This window comes from Gymnoscopelus braueri (genome assembly GCF_963280865.1).
Source record: "Gymnoscopelus braueri genome assembly, chromosome: 19".
NCBI lineage: Eukaryota > Metazoa > Chordata > Actinopteri > Myctophiformes > Myctophidae > Gymnoscopelus > Gymnoscopelus braueri.
The window spans coordinates 37,087,159-37,103,939 of record NC_137621.1 but is presented as its reverse complement, the minus strand read 5'-3'; the positions used below and the strand labels follow the sequence as shown (position 1 = coordinate 37,103,939).

Sequence of the window (16,781 nt, the reverse complement as noted above, 5' to 3'; positions counted from 1 at the left end):
TAGACCTGGTTGCTTATTTCTCCTCACACAATCTGGCAACACTGCTGCCACCCCCCCCGAGGTGACTTTGGTCTCGCCCGTCTCTGGAGCATTTCAAACCCACGTGTAGGGCGTGTGTTGTCTTGCACATGATAGTGTTGAACTACCCTCCTTTACTACTAGGTATGTGCTCTAAGCAGTAAATAAATAACTCATAGGCTCAATGAATAATACATTAAAAATTAGCATTGCTATAAAAAAGAGTTGGACAGTGTTTGTGAGAAGAAGCTGACACGCGGTCCAAGGTGCCGGCAAGCAAGCGTGGTCACCACCAGCAACAACAACAACAACAACTGTTTATCCTTGGTATGTACAGGCTACTGTAACAGCAATCAGACAATCTGTTGAATATTGGTTATTTCATTCAGACATAGCTAATTGCATCAGGCCAGTGTCAATCAGTGTGGATTTAAATACCTATCACCGGCTAGTAGGTTACAAAGAATTCGGTTACCCATACATTTGTGTGACGCTAGAGGTCGCAGTTGTGCCATTTCTATTAAATCGAATCAGATCATAGTGCTCTCTATTCGTTGAAACGGTAGAATTAATGTTTCTCTTAATTACTCGTCCTAGCAAGTTGAGGTGGTTCATATAAATAAAACAAGTAGTCGTTTTTACAAGCTTTAAAAACACAAACCCCTTTCAAATGACTTTGCAAGGCAATTCCACAACAGCGACCTCTCTGGAGAAACGGTCTGGTGTCAACAGCATTCGGTGGGTCACCAATTCCGATGTAACACTGCGTTGGCTATAGCTTTAGCTTAGTCTTGCCGGGTCAGCTATCATCAGCCATCTGGGTTTCCAACTCTCCATGTGTAAAAACCCCAAACAGGTTTGCTGCTTTACATTTTCTTTCTCCCCGTAACCCTTTAGTTCAGTTTACACCTCACCAGGAACTTGATGTTCACAAGACCTCTCAGTATTTGAGTCTTGTCTTGTTAGCTGGTAAAATAACGTATAGTGTAACCGTTTAGTCTAGTGGGCTTATTCTGTGTCGGTGGGCTGCAGAGCGTTGCCACGTAGCTAGCCAGCTAATGTAGAGGTGAAGTGATATTATAGTAGCCGGCTGGTGTGCGGTCACCAGTGGTGTAAAGTAACTAAGTACATTTACTCAAGTACTGTACTTAAGTATCATTTTGAGGTATTTTTTTTTAACTTTACTGGAGTATTTACGAGTTTCTGTACTTTTCTACTCCACTATACATCTGAGAGGCAGATATTGTACTTTTAATCTACTACTACTATTTGGAAACTGTAGTTTCTAGTTACTTTGTAGATTTAGATTATTAATACTAAACATCAATTAACCACTTAAGCATCATAATACTATATTTAGGCTGTTGAAAATCTACAAGCTCACAACGGACGTGACCTGTTGTGAGCTTAGATCTACTATTTTCAAAATATTTTTATACATTTTGAAGTACTTTTAGTACACTTTGATGCCAATACTTTTGTACTTTTACTCAAGTACATTTTGAATACTGAACTTTTACTTGGAACAGAGTATTTTTTACATTGTGGTATTGATACTTTTACTTAAGTAAACATCTTTAGTACTTCTTCCATCACTGTTTGTATCCGGCCGGTGTGCTGTCACACTGTCCCTGATTGATTGCATACAAGATGTCATGTGTCATCATTACATTCTTACATTCATTTACATATTTACATATGCATTCATGTACTGTATACCTACATATACTTAGTATCAGACTTCAGGGTCTGAATAATGAATGCCGCATGAAGTTACATTCACCTTTTGCAATTTATGTAGATTACAGATGATGCGTATTAATGATTCAGAATGTATTTGCATTAACCACCACCTAACACTTTATTGCAATCCCCTACAAAGCAAATAGGGAGAACTATAATCTCCCATCAGAAAATGCAACCATAAACTCCCGGATGAAAACATTGAAGAATCATATCGTTGCTGTTTGGCAGAAAAAACTCCATATTCTTTGTGTTTTTTCATAAATGAACACCCCACCTGCTTCACACAAGCATCAAAAGCAGCAGATCCACACGCTCAACGCATTTTGAGCTTGTAGATTTGCTATTTAATTTTTTTTTTTAAATTTGAATCCTGAAAAGTAACAGTTTTGGACATACGGTTTCCACCCGACAGAGATGATACGCCTTGTGTGCTTCCTCCCATGATGACATACTGTATATTACTTGAGCTTCAATATTTATTATGATTTTTTTTTAATGGGACTGGAGATGCATATTAAATTGCACCAAATCTTGGGGTGGGGAATTCTCAAGCCAGACTTCTGCATTTGAATGTGTACATCTATGAGGGCCGGTGTCAGACCTAAGGTGATGTGTAAAAATCAAATATCACAATATTCCTGACCGGCTATTTCAGCTGTTAAAAAAAAAGTATAAAATATGGCTTACGTGTTATTAAAAACCAGGAAAAGACCACTTATTCCATATCACGCATGATATTACAAAATCCAAAATCCCAGACAATATCTATTGCCCAGCCCTAGTCAGGCCCTTGACACCCTCCTAACAGAACACCCTTGTTTGGCACCACTGTACTGTGCAGACCTTTTGTCATTGATTCATTCATGTTTCCCCTCAGCCTCTGTGGTGTGACTGAGCGTCAGCAGCTGTCGAGGGCATCACCATGAGCTCCAGGCTGTGTAAGAACTGTGGGAGTTCAGACATCGATGTGGACCAAGCCAGGGGAGATGCCGTCTGTATGGGCTGCGGCTCCGTCCTGGAGGACAATATCATCGTCTCCGAGGTTCAGTTTATGGAGTCGGGTGGAGGCGGAGCATCTCAGGCTGTTGGACAGTTTGTCTCCAGAGATGGTGAGTGAGTGAGTGAGTGATGTTTATAGAGCACCGAAGTCCTGATGTCACTCGTTCATCCCCAGGTTTGCGGAAGTAATTTCTCTATGGAGAATAACATTGGGTCATCTTAGAATCGTCTCATATAAGAATTGTGGTCCAAAAATAAACACAGCGTGTCGGCGTTATTGTCAGGGAGGAGGTTCTGTATCGTTTATGATAGTCAGTCACTTATATTTGATACAGTCTGTTTCTGGCGAAAATGTAACTAATTCGGCGGAAGTAACATTAGCGTTTTCTCACCGTCAGTTGATGCTTCATATCCATAAGAGTCAACCCGCCGGGGTCATTTGTTTATTTTTGGAACACAGTTCTTATTTGACGCGATATTAAATACGTCTATGGGATTCAGAACGGGGGTGGAAAACTGCGAACCAGGTAGACAAACAAAGGATGTGTAAATGACGTCAGACTTCGGCGGTCTATAGATTATAGGCTACATGCTTTTATGGTATTTGTAATTAAGAGTAGACCATAATCAGTGGATGGAGACAAAAACTGAGATATACTGTACGTGCCAGCAGTCCAGTGTATGGGGTCCGGTGTAGCAAGGTCTTCCTGGCTGGTCCCTAACATTGTCCTTACCACAACATAAAAATAATCTGCTACAAGTCCTGTGTTCAAAATGTTACGTGAGAAGCACACATGCAGAATGGCCCATTTCACAATCATAATATTGATTCGATTGTAATTAGTAATGCATAGATGTTTTGTTTAATGTTGCAGCTGATGAAGGTGTGGGGCTGATTTGTATTACTTTATGTGCTTAACCTCTCAATTAATTCGTTTTGTATTAAACATTTAACTAAAGCTATGAAAAAATGGCTATAAAGTATAGCAATAAATGGAAATACTCAAGTACAGAAGTGCCTCAAAATGGCAAAGTACTTGAGTTGAATAAATGTACTAGTTGCGTTCTACCAATGGTGCTGACCACAAATATAACATCCTGGCTTGGAATCCGGGTCAAAACGTGTCTTTTCTGACTCTTGGGTCTAGTCTTGATGCTCTACTTTTGTCACAAAAAAAACAATTATTAGTGTTACCAGAAGCAGAATATAGCATAAGACTGTTCAAAATGAGGTCCAATGCCCATAATAAATTGTATTAAAATCCTCCAAGGATGACAAAAGTTTAACAGATTTATTTTGGTTGTGGTCCATTTGGTAACAAATTGCTTGGACAGAATGCTGGCAGACTGCCTTGACTCTGTTATTAAAACAGAGACCCGGAACTCAGAGAGAATTAACATGTAATAGCTCTCTGAAGGATCTACTAAATATTCCATGAAGCAGATAAGCTTTTCTTGCTGACGTTCTTGTTAATTGCACGACTCAGGTTTATGCTTTGAAGGCACTTTTTCCTCCATTCATAACATTTACCTTCAGATTTTTTTCTTAATGGTATTTCTTCTGTAATAGAGTATACAGTGGAAAGCAATATGAAGGAGACAGAGAACATAAAGACTAAAGCTTAATTCATACTCTGTCGTACGGAGCCGATCTACAAGATGCGATGCATTGTGAGCTTGTAGATCGTCTTTTGTTGGCAAGTGGCATGGTCATAGGGAGTATAAATTAGATTTAACCACTTCGACTAAAATAGCAGATCTACAAACATACTAACCGACACAACGCGTTGTAGCGTTGTGTCTGGACGTGACTGTACGTTGCATTGGGAAGCGGTGTGAGGTTTAAGATCTATTTTTTGCAAAGGGATTTGGTGTAAAGGAAATAATAGCGGAACTAGTATAGAGTCCTGGGGGCCCCCGGTGAACCAAGTATATAGGGTTTAAGTGGTTATGGGAGTGAGAAAGAAAATGACACAAGAAACAAAGGTCACCAACATGTGACATTTCAAGCTTATAGCGTTCAACAACTGCTTTTTGCTAATCTGCACGACATGCACAACACAGGCATCTGCCCCCAAAGCCACTTATCTGTATTCACAACATTGACTTCATGATTAGCCCCGACCTTCAGACTGACACGTTCATTTCGCTGAGCATGAACAAGACTCTGACCAGAGAGAGGGCTTGAGAGGGCCTTTGTGATTGAAGATTCTCTGTCCTGCCACTAGAGTGCAGTGTTCACTATGACGTACATACTGCATAGAGGTAAAAACAAAAAAGACAGGGTCTAATAACAGCATGGCTCCCATGTGAATCTCGGTCTGCATGTGGTCAGTCTTCTATGACGCATCTGTGACGTATTACTCCATATTTGGGCAAGATTTCAATCAATTTTGACTGCCATAATAATAACATTTAAATACCAAGCAATATAAAAAGAAAATCGGTACTTCCTTCACCTACTGGCAGTGTGCACAAGTTATGTGGCGCTGATTGGTCCAATGGTTGGTTTGTGAGATTAGCCCCGGACAAACAAACCCCCAGACTCACAGACTTCTTGACGGCTCATCTCCTACAGAGCCACAGAAAAGGTGATGGTGACATCACCCATTGGTTTGAGAGGAGACCTGTTGTGCTTTTCTTTTATGTCTGTGTCTCTTGGGTATATATTACACATTATCTGTTGCTATCAAGTACTCAAGCTTAGAAGTTATTATCGTCACACACACACACACACACACACACACACACACACGAAAAGAAATCCCCAATAGCCCCTTCCCTTGGTGAAGCTGATATGACTGAAGTTTCATTTCTCCCCAAAGGCCCTTGAACATAGAATAAACACTGATTATTGTGTTTATGGTAAGCTTGCATTTCACATCATACCATATTCACTCTTGAAATTTTCACCAGCAAAAAAAGAAATGAAATTGGCCCGGGCGGCTGGCGTAGCAGCGTGTCGCGGGTTCGAGTCCCGATCCCGACAACCTTTTCTGCGCATCACCCCCCATCTCTCTCCCCATTTCCTGTCAGCCAACTGTTCATCTATCAAAGGCAGAAAAAGCCCCAAAAATATCTTTAAAAAAAAGGGGAAAAAATGAAATTAAGAAACCACAATTTCTTAAATATTGTGGTAATGACCTCAACCCCATGATATGCATCCCATAATTGTGGTTATTGTCCCAGCCCTACTGAAAATGGTGAGGTTTTTATTGTTAACCATGTTTATGTTAACCCATTGTACAAGGTTTTAATGTTTTAATGTTTTTACCTCAAGTATGAGAAGCATGACAGCTTTCCCCACTTTAGGGCACGGTCCCACCGTACTTTTCCCTATGGGGCGGAATCTGCCAATGTTTTGTCAATGCAAATGCATGGATTCATGGAAAAAATGTGCAAGACCATGAATCCACGCATTTGCATTGACAATGGGACCGCGCCCTCATCAGGGAGTTTTAGCCTAAATGTTTATTGTCCAAAATGGGTTTGCAGCAATTCATGAAATTCAGTAAATGTTCCCTAACAATGAATGTATCTAAAAAAATTGTATAACACACCATTGGATTAACTTCATTTATGAAGATCAACTTGTAGAGACTTGCAACTATAAGATAAAGTAATCCAGCAAAATGCTTTTTTTCTTTCTTTTTTTAAAGATATTTTGGGGCTTTTATGCCTTTATTTGGACAGGACAGTAGCTGTCATGCTGGATTACCATCTTATGTGGTATGCGTCTGGACCGCTAGGCCAGAGGACGCCGGCAAAATGCATTTTTAACCCATTAACTGCCAGAGGTATTTTCATATTTTTTTAGCCAGTGCCAGAGTTTTTCATTGAAAAAAAAAAAGTACTCTGGAGCCGAGATACATAATTTTTAAGTTAACAAGGAAGTGGATAGGAGTCTAGATCTTCGAAAAATCATATCTCCTTGGTCTTTGGGTCAAATTGGGAAAAAAAAATATTATTATTTATTTATTTATTTTGTTCACGTAGATCTACGCGATTGGCACGTGGCGGCTTTAAATAGGTTCGCGTAGATCTACGTGATTGGCTGTGAATCAGTTAAGCATGGCTTGAAGTCTAGCCAAAAATTATAGATATTTTTAATTTTGTCATTTATTTTTGTCATTACATTTTTTATATATCCTATATTAAAATTGGCTTAAGGGAGGACCGGTGTGTGGACCTCTGACTTCATGCTCATGTCACCGTGCCATATCCATATAAGGAGTTCCCAATGCAGCTACGCCCAAATATGGAGTGTGTTGTCTAACCTCCATGTGTCATCATGGCATCGGCAAACAAATCAGTCAGCTCCATACTGTATATGGGCACAAAAGGAGGCATGCCCATATATGGTCATATACTGATGACATATCTCTATGTATGGGCATATCAGTCAGGTCGGCCGAACCGCTAGTCTTACAAAAGTATTCATTATAAGTGAACATTTTTAAATAGAACTAGAAGTAAATACTAGACCATAAAAGATAACAGTAATATAAAGGTGGTATGGTACCAAGTTTCCTTTATTATGAACACAAAGAACTTGCTGTCACTGTACCAGTCTGTATGTAATATACCGCCCAGCCGTCTCACTAGGTCTGATGATCTTTACTACCTGTCCCCTTTTCAGGCCATAGTAGCGAGCCACAGGGTCTACTCTCTGGATTCTAGGTAGCTGACTCTCCTTGACTTTGTATCTTGCCAGCAGTTCTGTCACTTCCTCTTTGGACATGACGCTGTGTTCTGGAACAAGCTCATGCTCTGTGATGTTGATGAGCAGCTCTTCCTGTAGGAAGTGTTCCAGGGTGTATTTGGGTGCCATGTCAACCAGAGCCTGTTTGGCCGACGGCGTCATGCCCTTCTCAGTAACGATGATAGCGCACATGATGTTTTCCGACTGCATCTTCTGACAATTCGTCTTGATGGTTTTGATGCCAATCTTTGGTTCCTCTTCAAAGAAAACAAACATCTGGTCAGTGGGGTCATCATTGTGTGCAACTAGCACAGTGAGTTCTTTCCGTTTGGGGTGACCCTCGCTAGGCTTGTCTCCGAACTGACTCTTAAATTCATCAAGAGTCTGGTCCAGTTCATCCTGGGTCACCAGATAGCCCCTGTCATAGCACAACTGCATGATTGTTCTACGGATTTTCCACAGTTTGTATGTTTCTTCTTCGTTATCTCCCATTTCCTTGAACCTCCTTGAAATTTCATCCATCAACACCTTGAACTCTACTACTTGATTGAGATTTAATATTGTGAAGCCTATGTAAACAGTGAAAACTTCATAAGAGATGGCACACTTAATATATAAACGATACTGCTTCTTCCACTCTGTGCGGCCAGGTCTTAAGTACGGTTCGACGCTCCTTGTGATGTCACTGTGATGCCATTTATGATGTCAGCCATGCCTGGAGTTCCATGTCAGTCTTGCCCAAATATGGTGATCTATGTCTATGACATCAGACTGGCCTCCAAGTTCTCTGATCGTCAATACCGGATAAAGATAGCATACTAATATCAAACAAATATGAATGTCATGAATGGCCTTTTTAACGGCAGCCCCAGATTTCTTAGGGAAATTGGCACCAAACGAGGGTGTCCTTGTCAAGCAGTCTAAAAAGCCAAATGATCCGGGTCACTGGACGAAGTGGACACACATAGGTCTGATGTCTCTAACTTCAACTTCCACAGTCCTGACTCTGTCGAGAGACCAGCCAAGTGGGCCAGAGTGCTCAGGGTAACTGTGGGTCTATGATCATGGTGCTGACCTGGAGATCTGATACTTCTGTCTGCCATTTATCATATTGTGCTCAGTGCCACTGCACGCACATTCCTTATGTGTGATGACGTGAAATGACACATGATCTAATGCCACCGCACTGACACCCGCACACCCTGCAGAGACGCAACACATGACACACAAGGCACACACGCACGCACACGCACGCACGCACGCGCGCGCACACACACGCACACTCTCAGAACAATATGGAACCCAGGCCCCAAATCATCAAAGCGTCTAAGATGAGATAAAACCTGTATTGATCCCGCTGGTAAAAAAAAACTATTGCAAGTATACCCTCACAGAAACAAATCTGTGTGAAAATATAATTTAAACCACCAAAATATACAATATGTGAGAGAATATACCTTAAAAGGTAAGACCACTTTGGTAGAGGTTTGGGTTGTGTAGTTACCTTGCCATGATGTAACTCCAAAGGTGGACAAGAAAAAAAAAATTGCTCCATTGATTAGAAATTGATAATTCAAAATATGCTCCTCGTTGACTTACACTGTACGGTAAAACAGCTCTCAAAGTCTTTTAGCATTCAAATGAACCCAAACATAGCTGATTCAGACAATATAGAGCATCACCAAACCCAGTACCGTTTGTTTTTTTAATAAAAATGTCAACTTCCTGTTGATTTTACTATTTGAAGATCTGGATCCGGATCCGTGGATCCAGTCCAGGTTTTTTACTTATTAAAAATGGCAAAATCAACAGGAAGTTGACATTTTTATTAAAAGAAAAACAGTACTGGGTTTGGTGATGTTCTATATTGTCTGAATCAACTTTGTTTGCGTTCGTTTATGTGCTAAAAGAGTGACTTTGAGAGCTGTTTTACCATACAATGTAAGTCAATGAGGAGCATATTTTGAATTATCAATTTCTAATCAATGGAGCAATTTTTTTTAATTTCTTGCCCACCTTTGGAGTTACATCATGGCAAGGTAACTACACAACCCAAACCTCTACCAAAGTGGTCTTGCCCTTTAACACACCATTTTCAATAGGCAATTATACTTATTATTTGCACACATGGATGATCACATGCATACGTACTCACACGAGTCGTGAACAACAGAAAGAAAACGGAAGCAAAAATAACGGATTGATATATGAACTAAGTTGAAAAGTCCATGAATTGTTTTTTTATTTATTTTAATTTTTCCATATGTTGCATAGAAATACAAGCACATTGTCTTATGTACGATATCTTATTTCCCCAATCCCCCACCCTCCCCCCAAGGTCATGACAAGACAGGCAACAAAAAATAATAAATAATAATAAAAATCACTGGACAGTAAAGAAAAGGACAAGTATATAAAAACAAAAAAACAAACGGACAAACAAAACAGTTTAACTTTTTGTCAGAATATGTTGTTTCTTTCAGGTCAAATTAAGGACAGTTCCACTATTGAGAGCGATGGAATAGAGATAAAAATGAGAAAATACATAGTTTTGCATCCAATCGTCTATACACTGTAGATCTCCAGCCAGAGGCCGTCAGAGCCAGATTTGTTGAGTGTTGTCAATTATTGCGAACGCGGAAGGAGGCGCGGCAAAGCCGCGCCTCCGACCAAGTGGAGCTTACTATATCATCGTGCTTGCGTTGTGTCTGTCCCATATTTATGGTCTTTCCGTCTGTGTTCACGCTCTCATTCTCTCATTGGCTCGCGCCCCCATGTGACTCGAAACTCTGTGCTGAAATTCCAGCAGCTGCACTGCCTGTATACAGCGTGTGTTCACGCTCTCATTGGCTCGCGCCCCCATGTGACTCGAAACTCCGTGCTGAAATGCCAGCAGATGCACTGCCTGTATACAGCCGGCAGAGTGCGGCAGAGTGCACTACTACAGTGTGGTTGAAATATGGCAGCCACAGTCGATCTGCGTTCGCTTCCAGCGTTCGCGCGTCTTACTTGTATAAGGAGTATGTATTCAAGTGATGTTTTTCAACAAATTCTATAAAAGGGGTCCAGGTTTTAATGTATCTATCCGGGGCTGTGCTGCTGCTGCTGCGACAACGTGTGTAACCTCGCATCACCAGTCTTTCCACCTCGGAGGAAAACAACGTGTGCGAGAGAGTCTCCACACAACGGTGTCTAACCGAGTTATACTTCTCCAGTACAAAGGTGTCTAACCGAGAGTTATACTTCTCCAAACAACGGTGTCTAACCGAGAGAGTCCATGCAGATCACAGCAACTAATTTTACCGCAAATTATTTTTTTATTTGTCTCTGTTGTTGGTGACAACTCTAGTGCGTCCCATGGACGCCACGACGGTGTCATGAATGCGTCATTTCGCAATATTGTGCGTCAGCGACGCAGGACGCAGGCCTATGAGCATCTCTGCCCACGCCAGTTTTGTGTTGTCAAAAGAGGGAGGATTTATGCCCTGTATTATATTGTAGATTTTTGATATATTATTTTTCCTCAAAGGATGAAGTTCAAGAATTGTATTTATAGCATTTTTGAGTGGCGAGGAAGGGAGTGGGAAGTGTTTCTGAGCAAAACTGCGCACCTGCAGGTATCTAAATAAGTGGGTTTTCGGGATGTCATTGTCCTGTTGTAACATTACAAATGAGGCAAATGAACCCTCAATTAAGTGGTCTTCGAAATACACCAAACCAGATCTATGCCAAATCTTAAAAGCTGCGTCGTTCTGTGATGGGGGGAACAGGTGATTGCCAACCAGTGGGAGGAGCGTGCCTGCCTTTTTGAGGCCAAAATGTTTCCTGAATTGGAACCAAATTTTGATAGTATGTTTAACCACCGGGTTTACACCCGAAGTCCATGAATTGTTAAACACACAATGGCCAAAGTTGGTAAATAGTCAACGATACCTATCAGGGGTTGACACTAAGGTCTCAGAGGCACTTGCCCAACGGGCAAGTACAGGTCATGTTCTACTTGCCCAAAGGTCATGGCCACTTGCCCGAAAAGTAATTGTCCATTATAAAAGGATACGTAACATTTGCACTTGTAGAACAAATGAATGTTAAATCCAATCGATAACTGCTGAGTGGCGACAGTCCCTTTGAAAAAACAGAATGAGTGCAACTACTAATTGTAAAAAAAGCATGTAGCATTGTTCTTCATAAATAGCCGATATTATTTAATGAAGACGGAATGCACTTGCCCATCGGGCAACCTGAAGGCAAACTCCATTTGCCCAAACGTTTTATTTACTTGCCATGGGCAGTCGGGCAACCGTTAGTGTCAACCCCTGCCTATTGGCGCAGGTATAGTCCTTTAAATTAATTTGGACAGATTGAATGTAACCTGTAAGCTTTTTTTTAAAATGATGTTAATACCCTTCCCTTTCTTGTCCCCAGATGGTGGCAAGAATCCTACGTTTGGTGAGGGATATTACACAGGTTCTGGAAGGGAGTCCAGAGCCCAGACACTGGCGAATGGTGAGTCAACAGCAGGGGGCACCAGTTCCCTTTGTGAAGTGTTGATATCCATGAATGGCTTTATGTATCACAGATAGCTAATATTATAACGTTTGTAGAATCCATATCCAAATTGCCTAAATTGTCTAAAGACCCATCTTTAAGCTATTACCCCTTTATCTGCAAAACATATTTTAGACAAAGAGTCAAAGACTATATACACTTCACAAGTCTGCTACTAAACAAAGCTAAAAATGCATATTTTACCATTTGATAAAAATAAAGTAACACTTCATAAAGATCACAGCTTTTAATCACATGGATTCACCTCAGTCTAAAAGGAGTTGGTGGTTTGTAAATCCTTTTTCTCAGACTGATCTGTTGTGTGAATGTGTAATGAAACCAATGTCTGCATGAAATTTCTAACCTGTTAAAAAGTGTTAACTTGAAGGCTGCCCCTTCTTTTTGTGTCATATCATGACGTTTCTTTGATTTGAAAGTTGATTAAAAAAGGTGATTGTGCTAGTAATTACCACACACGTCAAGTCAATTTAATCCCCACTATTGCTAAATGAATGTCAAATTATTGGGGCAGAACAACATAATTCGCTGCATAAATCCCCCCCAAATAAACCTAAATTAAGAGCAGCTCAGGTTCAGGATAAATGAGGATGATGAAAATGTTTGTCAATGTCATCTACAACATGCTTTTGTTAACTGTAAAGCATCAACAGAGGCCAAGTTTAGCCAGTGTTTCTTAATGAGTATTAAAGTAAAGTAATTAAATTATTTCCTATCAAAAGAATCTGCTTGAATTCAAGGCTTCATGGGGTGTGTAATTGATAGAAAATGTCATTTTTGGGTGAACTAGGCTGACGAGCGTGTCTCGTTGCCCGGCCGTCAGCGCTGCTTAATGCGTGTTGCTCGTTAATTTATTTGCTCCAGGTGTGTAAGCTCAAAAGCTCATTTAAATGGGCATTGGGCAAATGCAGAGCCTCCATGACAGTTTTGGTTGACAAAGATATCAGTAGTTGAGTGCTGTTTGGCAATACTTGATGCTACAGAACATAGTAATGATTCCTAAGTGCTAACAACACATGTACGTATGCTATAGAACGGATGTCACTGGTTACAATTGGAATAAAAACGAGGGACGCTTCCCCTTCAGCTATCATCAGGCAACAGAGTTTCAAGTGATAGGAAAATGTTTGACTGATCAGAAGTAAATCAACTTGGATGCTGTTGTGCTTACACACGCACACACAGAGAGTGTGTAAGACAGTGGTTCTCAAAGTGGGGTCTGGGGACCCACAGGGGTCCTTGAGGGAGTTCCAGGGGTTCCCCAGCTAAATGATAGATAGTTAGGAACCAAATTCAGCTCCAGCCCGTAGGAGTACGTGCAATGACCGATATCACCCTCCCTGCCCGGCTTCCCTCCCCGATCGAGACATCCCCATATATGGAGATAATTGACATACTCAAGTCTGACATCATAGACTCTCCTGGAACCCCATATATGGAGATAACTGAAACATCCCAGCCTCACATCCCTATCTTTAGACCCTATCTTTGGGCATGACTGACATCGGGGGCTCCATATATGGATATGACTGACATCACCATAATGACAGCCAACCACTTAAAGGCAAAGGCATCCCCAAGTTAAGGCAGTTCCATCTGCGATAAGAGCATCAACTACCTCTAAGACACGAAGCATCAATACAGATTCCAAGGAGCCCTATCAGCAGTATTAGACATTGAACCCCAGGTAGCTGGCCTTACAACCCAGGGACTTGTATCCCACAGGTAGCTGGCCTTACAACCCAGGGACTCATATCCCACAGGTACAGTAGCTGGCCTTACAACCCAGGTACTCATCCCCCACAGATGTGTTCCCACTTGTTCTCCTTCTCCCTCTACTGCCAAGGGGCATCTCGGTTTAATTCCTACTTGGACACCATCTCAGCGTGTCTTGACCCAGGGTTAGACAACCAGTTGATCCTTAAGTATTTTTTCAATACTAGAATTATCGAGACAAGAGGAAGAGAATCATCAACAAAGGCTCAACACAATAATAGTAATGTACTTTATAGCCAATAGCAATGTACTTTATAGCCATTATAGGATTGGCATACCTCTTCTACCGCCATCAGGAAGAGAATCATCAACAAAGGCTCGAAACAATGTATTTCGTAGCATTTATTCTAGCTAACAGTGTTGAATCGGGCCTTATCCTTGGAGACAGGATTGGTGGTCCACCTGGTGGCGTAACTGGTGCAGCATTAGGGGCTGTGGTTGCGGGAGGAGGATTGACCTACATCTTCTACCGTCACCATGAGGATGAGAATCGTCAACAAAGGCTCGACACGCTCAGGGGAATATGGAATCTACTTACTAATGTTCTTATAGGCACTGACTTGGGAAAAGCTTATGGAGGTCCACATGGCGGCGTAATTGGTGCAGCAGTAGGGGCTGTGTTTGCTTACTACGGTCTCTAAGAAAATAAAGATGATAAAAGCAGAGCTAGTGTAGTAATTGTACAGAGTTCTGTGAAAAGATTCGTAGGCCTTGTTTAATAGAAGTTTTACCACCCACTGGCCCGCACTCCCATTAGCCAATTTCAATATAGGAAGACATTGTTGCGACATGTATTTGGGTCTTAAATTACATTTGTTGAGGACTCATTGAGTGCCATAGTTTTTTTTAAACGGGGTACAGCCAGTGTCAGCGTTTTTGACCGTTTATTGGCAATCTTTTTAGAGCTGCAGAAGCCACAACGAGGACCCGGATGTAAACAAACGGTTTCATGGGTACATGGGTACACCCAATGATAGCTTTTAAATCAAAGTCTGTTTATTGTAGCTTGAGGGGAGTCAAAGCATCATTTAGTTGACTCACACAGTGTGTGTGTGTGTGGGCGGGCGGGCGTATATCCCTTCATACTGCACAGCAGACACTGACTAATGGGATAAAAGTCATATGTATGGAGGGCTGGTGTGTGTGAGAGTGCATATACAATACTATTCTTGAGTCGGTCTGACTGCATGATTGGGGAAATAGTTTCACCATGCTGTGTGTCTGATTGTGTCTGTTATTGTTGTCTACCATACTCTGTGTGTGTGTGTGTGTGTGTGTGTGTGTGTGTGTGTGTGTGTGTGTTAGGCTTGGGCGATATAGATTTTTGAATACCAGCATTTTGATTTTACCGCGATATTCTGTATTATCGTCTTTCTTCCTTGTTATTCGATTTGGGAAAATGGCCTGTTCTCTGTTTCTGATGCTTTTGGCGAAAACAACCTACATTCAACTGCTCACAACTATGAAACGGAGAATCCCCCCCCCCCCCCTGATACAGATTCTACGAGACTCTGATACGTCTTATAAAGGGATGGGGGATCGATCATACTGGAGATAAATATTCTATGATTTTTCAATGGTTAGTAAAACCGCTCGAAATCGCTGGCAAGGGCAGCTATAGACGATGTTTTAACTCTGGCAGTTAAAGAGTTAACATCCAAATAGACTCTTAGAATTTAATATTACTGTTGCCTGGCAAAGTAGCTGGTACAGTTAAATTAACAAATGAATCAACAAGATTTTCAGAATGGAATAATGGCTCTAAACGAGGGGTTGCTCCATGCCAAAGTGTTTGGTAGAGTAGACTAACTCATCAGCTACTGGCACAACATGTGGGATCAATTTACAATGTTCAGTAGGCATTTCCTGTGTATTGCATGAGGTTCTGCATCAGCCGGGTCAAGAATGGGGTTTATGCTGTGATTCAGAGCCAGCAGAGACCCAACCAGAGGGGGGCTGTATGACACTATCATGAGCAGGCAGCTGGGAAGTCTAGAAGTGAAAGACAGGCCGTCCTTTTACTTGGAAGCCTGTCTGTTTGATCCCTACCCCACCACCACCTCAGCAGCTCAACATGTCCTGTGCCTTGCAGAAGTAATCTCTCTGTGGAGGAGGGCAACTAGTCTCTGTGGGTCTGGGTTTGAATCCCACTGGTGCCTTCTGTCATGTTTTGTCTCCCTCTTAACTTTTTGCCTGCCACTGACGAGTTCCCTTGTCAGATTCTGCCAAGGCGCAGCCTGCCACTGACGAGTTCCCTTGTCAGATTCTGCCAAGGCGCAGCCTGCCACTGACGAGTTCTGACAAGTTTTGTGTTTCCAGTGGTTTTCCACCAGATGGTGCTGTTATCTACCCTATGAATTATGCTTTCACTGCCTGATGACGACAGACCCGAAATTGACGTAATTTTAGAAAATAAAAGCTTGTTTACTTCGATATACAGTTATCTCCGTTCCTCTTGCTTTAGGGCAAAAACAAGTCACTTTCAAAATGGCCACAGCTGTGCAATGGATTACCGCGAGTGGACAATTGTTTTTTCCTATACTACAAGACGTGCGTCTGTGCGTAGTAATGAGCCGATCTCTGTGAGGATGGCGGTCACGGAGAATATTCCATGATTTTTCAAAGGTACAGTATCACACTTTTTTGCTGGCAGTAGCGTCACACTATTACTCGGCAGGTCAATAAGAACAAAATTATGTAATAAGAACTTAGGCTGTGCCTTTTTGACATTCAGTTTGCACTTCTTGCACCTTCTTGCAGATTTAACTTGCTGAACACCCTCTAGCCAAACATCCTGTGTGATTGGTCAGACACGCAATGGGCTCGTGATTTATATTGTTTTATTTACACAATCTGTTGGCAACGTACCAATAAGGTCAATGGTCACTTTTGAAGAAAGTTTCTGTGACGATGTTAGGAGGTACAATACCTGTTGCAAGAAATGCAAAACCTCTGCCAAATTTGCCAAAGTGCG

At 41.5% G+C, this 16,781-nt stretch overlaps 2 protein-coding genes across 3 annotated transcripts in view; one reads left to right on the top strand and one right to left on the bottom strand.

The window, feature by feature from the left end:
* Positions 1 to 215: 215 nt before the first annotated feature.
* brf1a (BRF1 general transcription factor IIIB subunit a) overlaps positions 216 to 16,781 on the top strand; it is a 110,018-nt gene continuing 93,452 nt past the window's right edge. The window contains exons 1-3 of one of the 2 annotated variants that reach the window (XM_080413767.1): positions 216 to 345; positions 2,642 to 2,873; positions 11,891 to 11,971. In XM_080413767.1, coding sequence (XP_080269893.1) covers positions 2,687 to 2,873; positions 11,891 to 11,971 — 268 coding nt within the window. In that variant the 5' untranslated portion in view covers positions 216 to 345; positions 2,642 to 2,686. Of the gene's footprint in view, positions 346 to 836; positions 875 to 2,641; positions 2,874 to 11,890; positions 11,972 to 16,781 lie in introns of those variants that run through there. The other variant, XM_080413768.1, reaches the window with a different exon arrangement.
* Positions 7,322 to 7,675, bottom strand: LOC308074354 (DNA-directed RNA polymerases I, II, and III subunit RPABC1-like; the record flags this gene model as incomplete). The annotated part of the gene is made up of 1 exon (XM_080413772.1): positions 7,322 to 7,675. One exon carries the CDS (start codon positions 7,673 to 7,675, stop codon positions 7,322 to 7,324), a length of 354 nt encoding a protein of 117 aa, XP_080269898.1.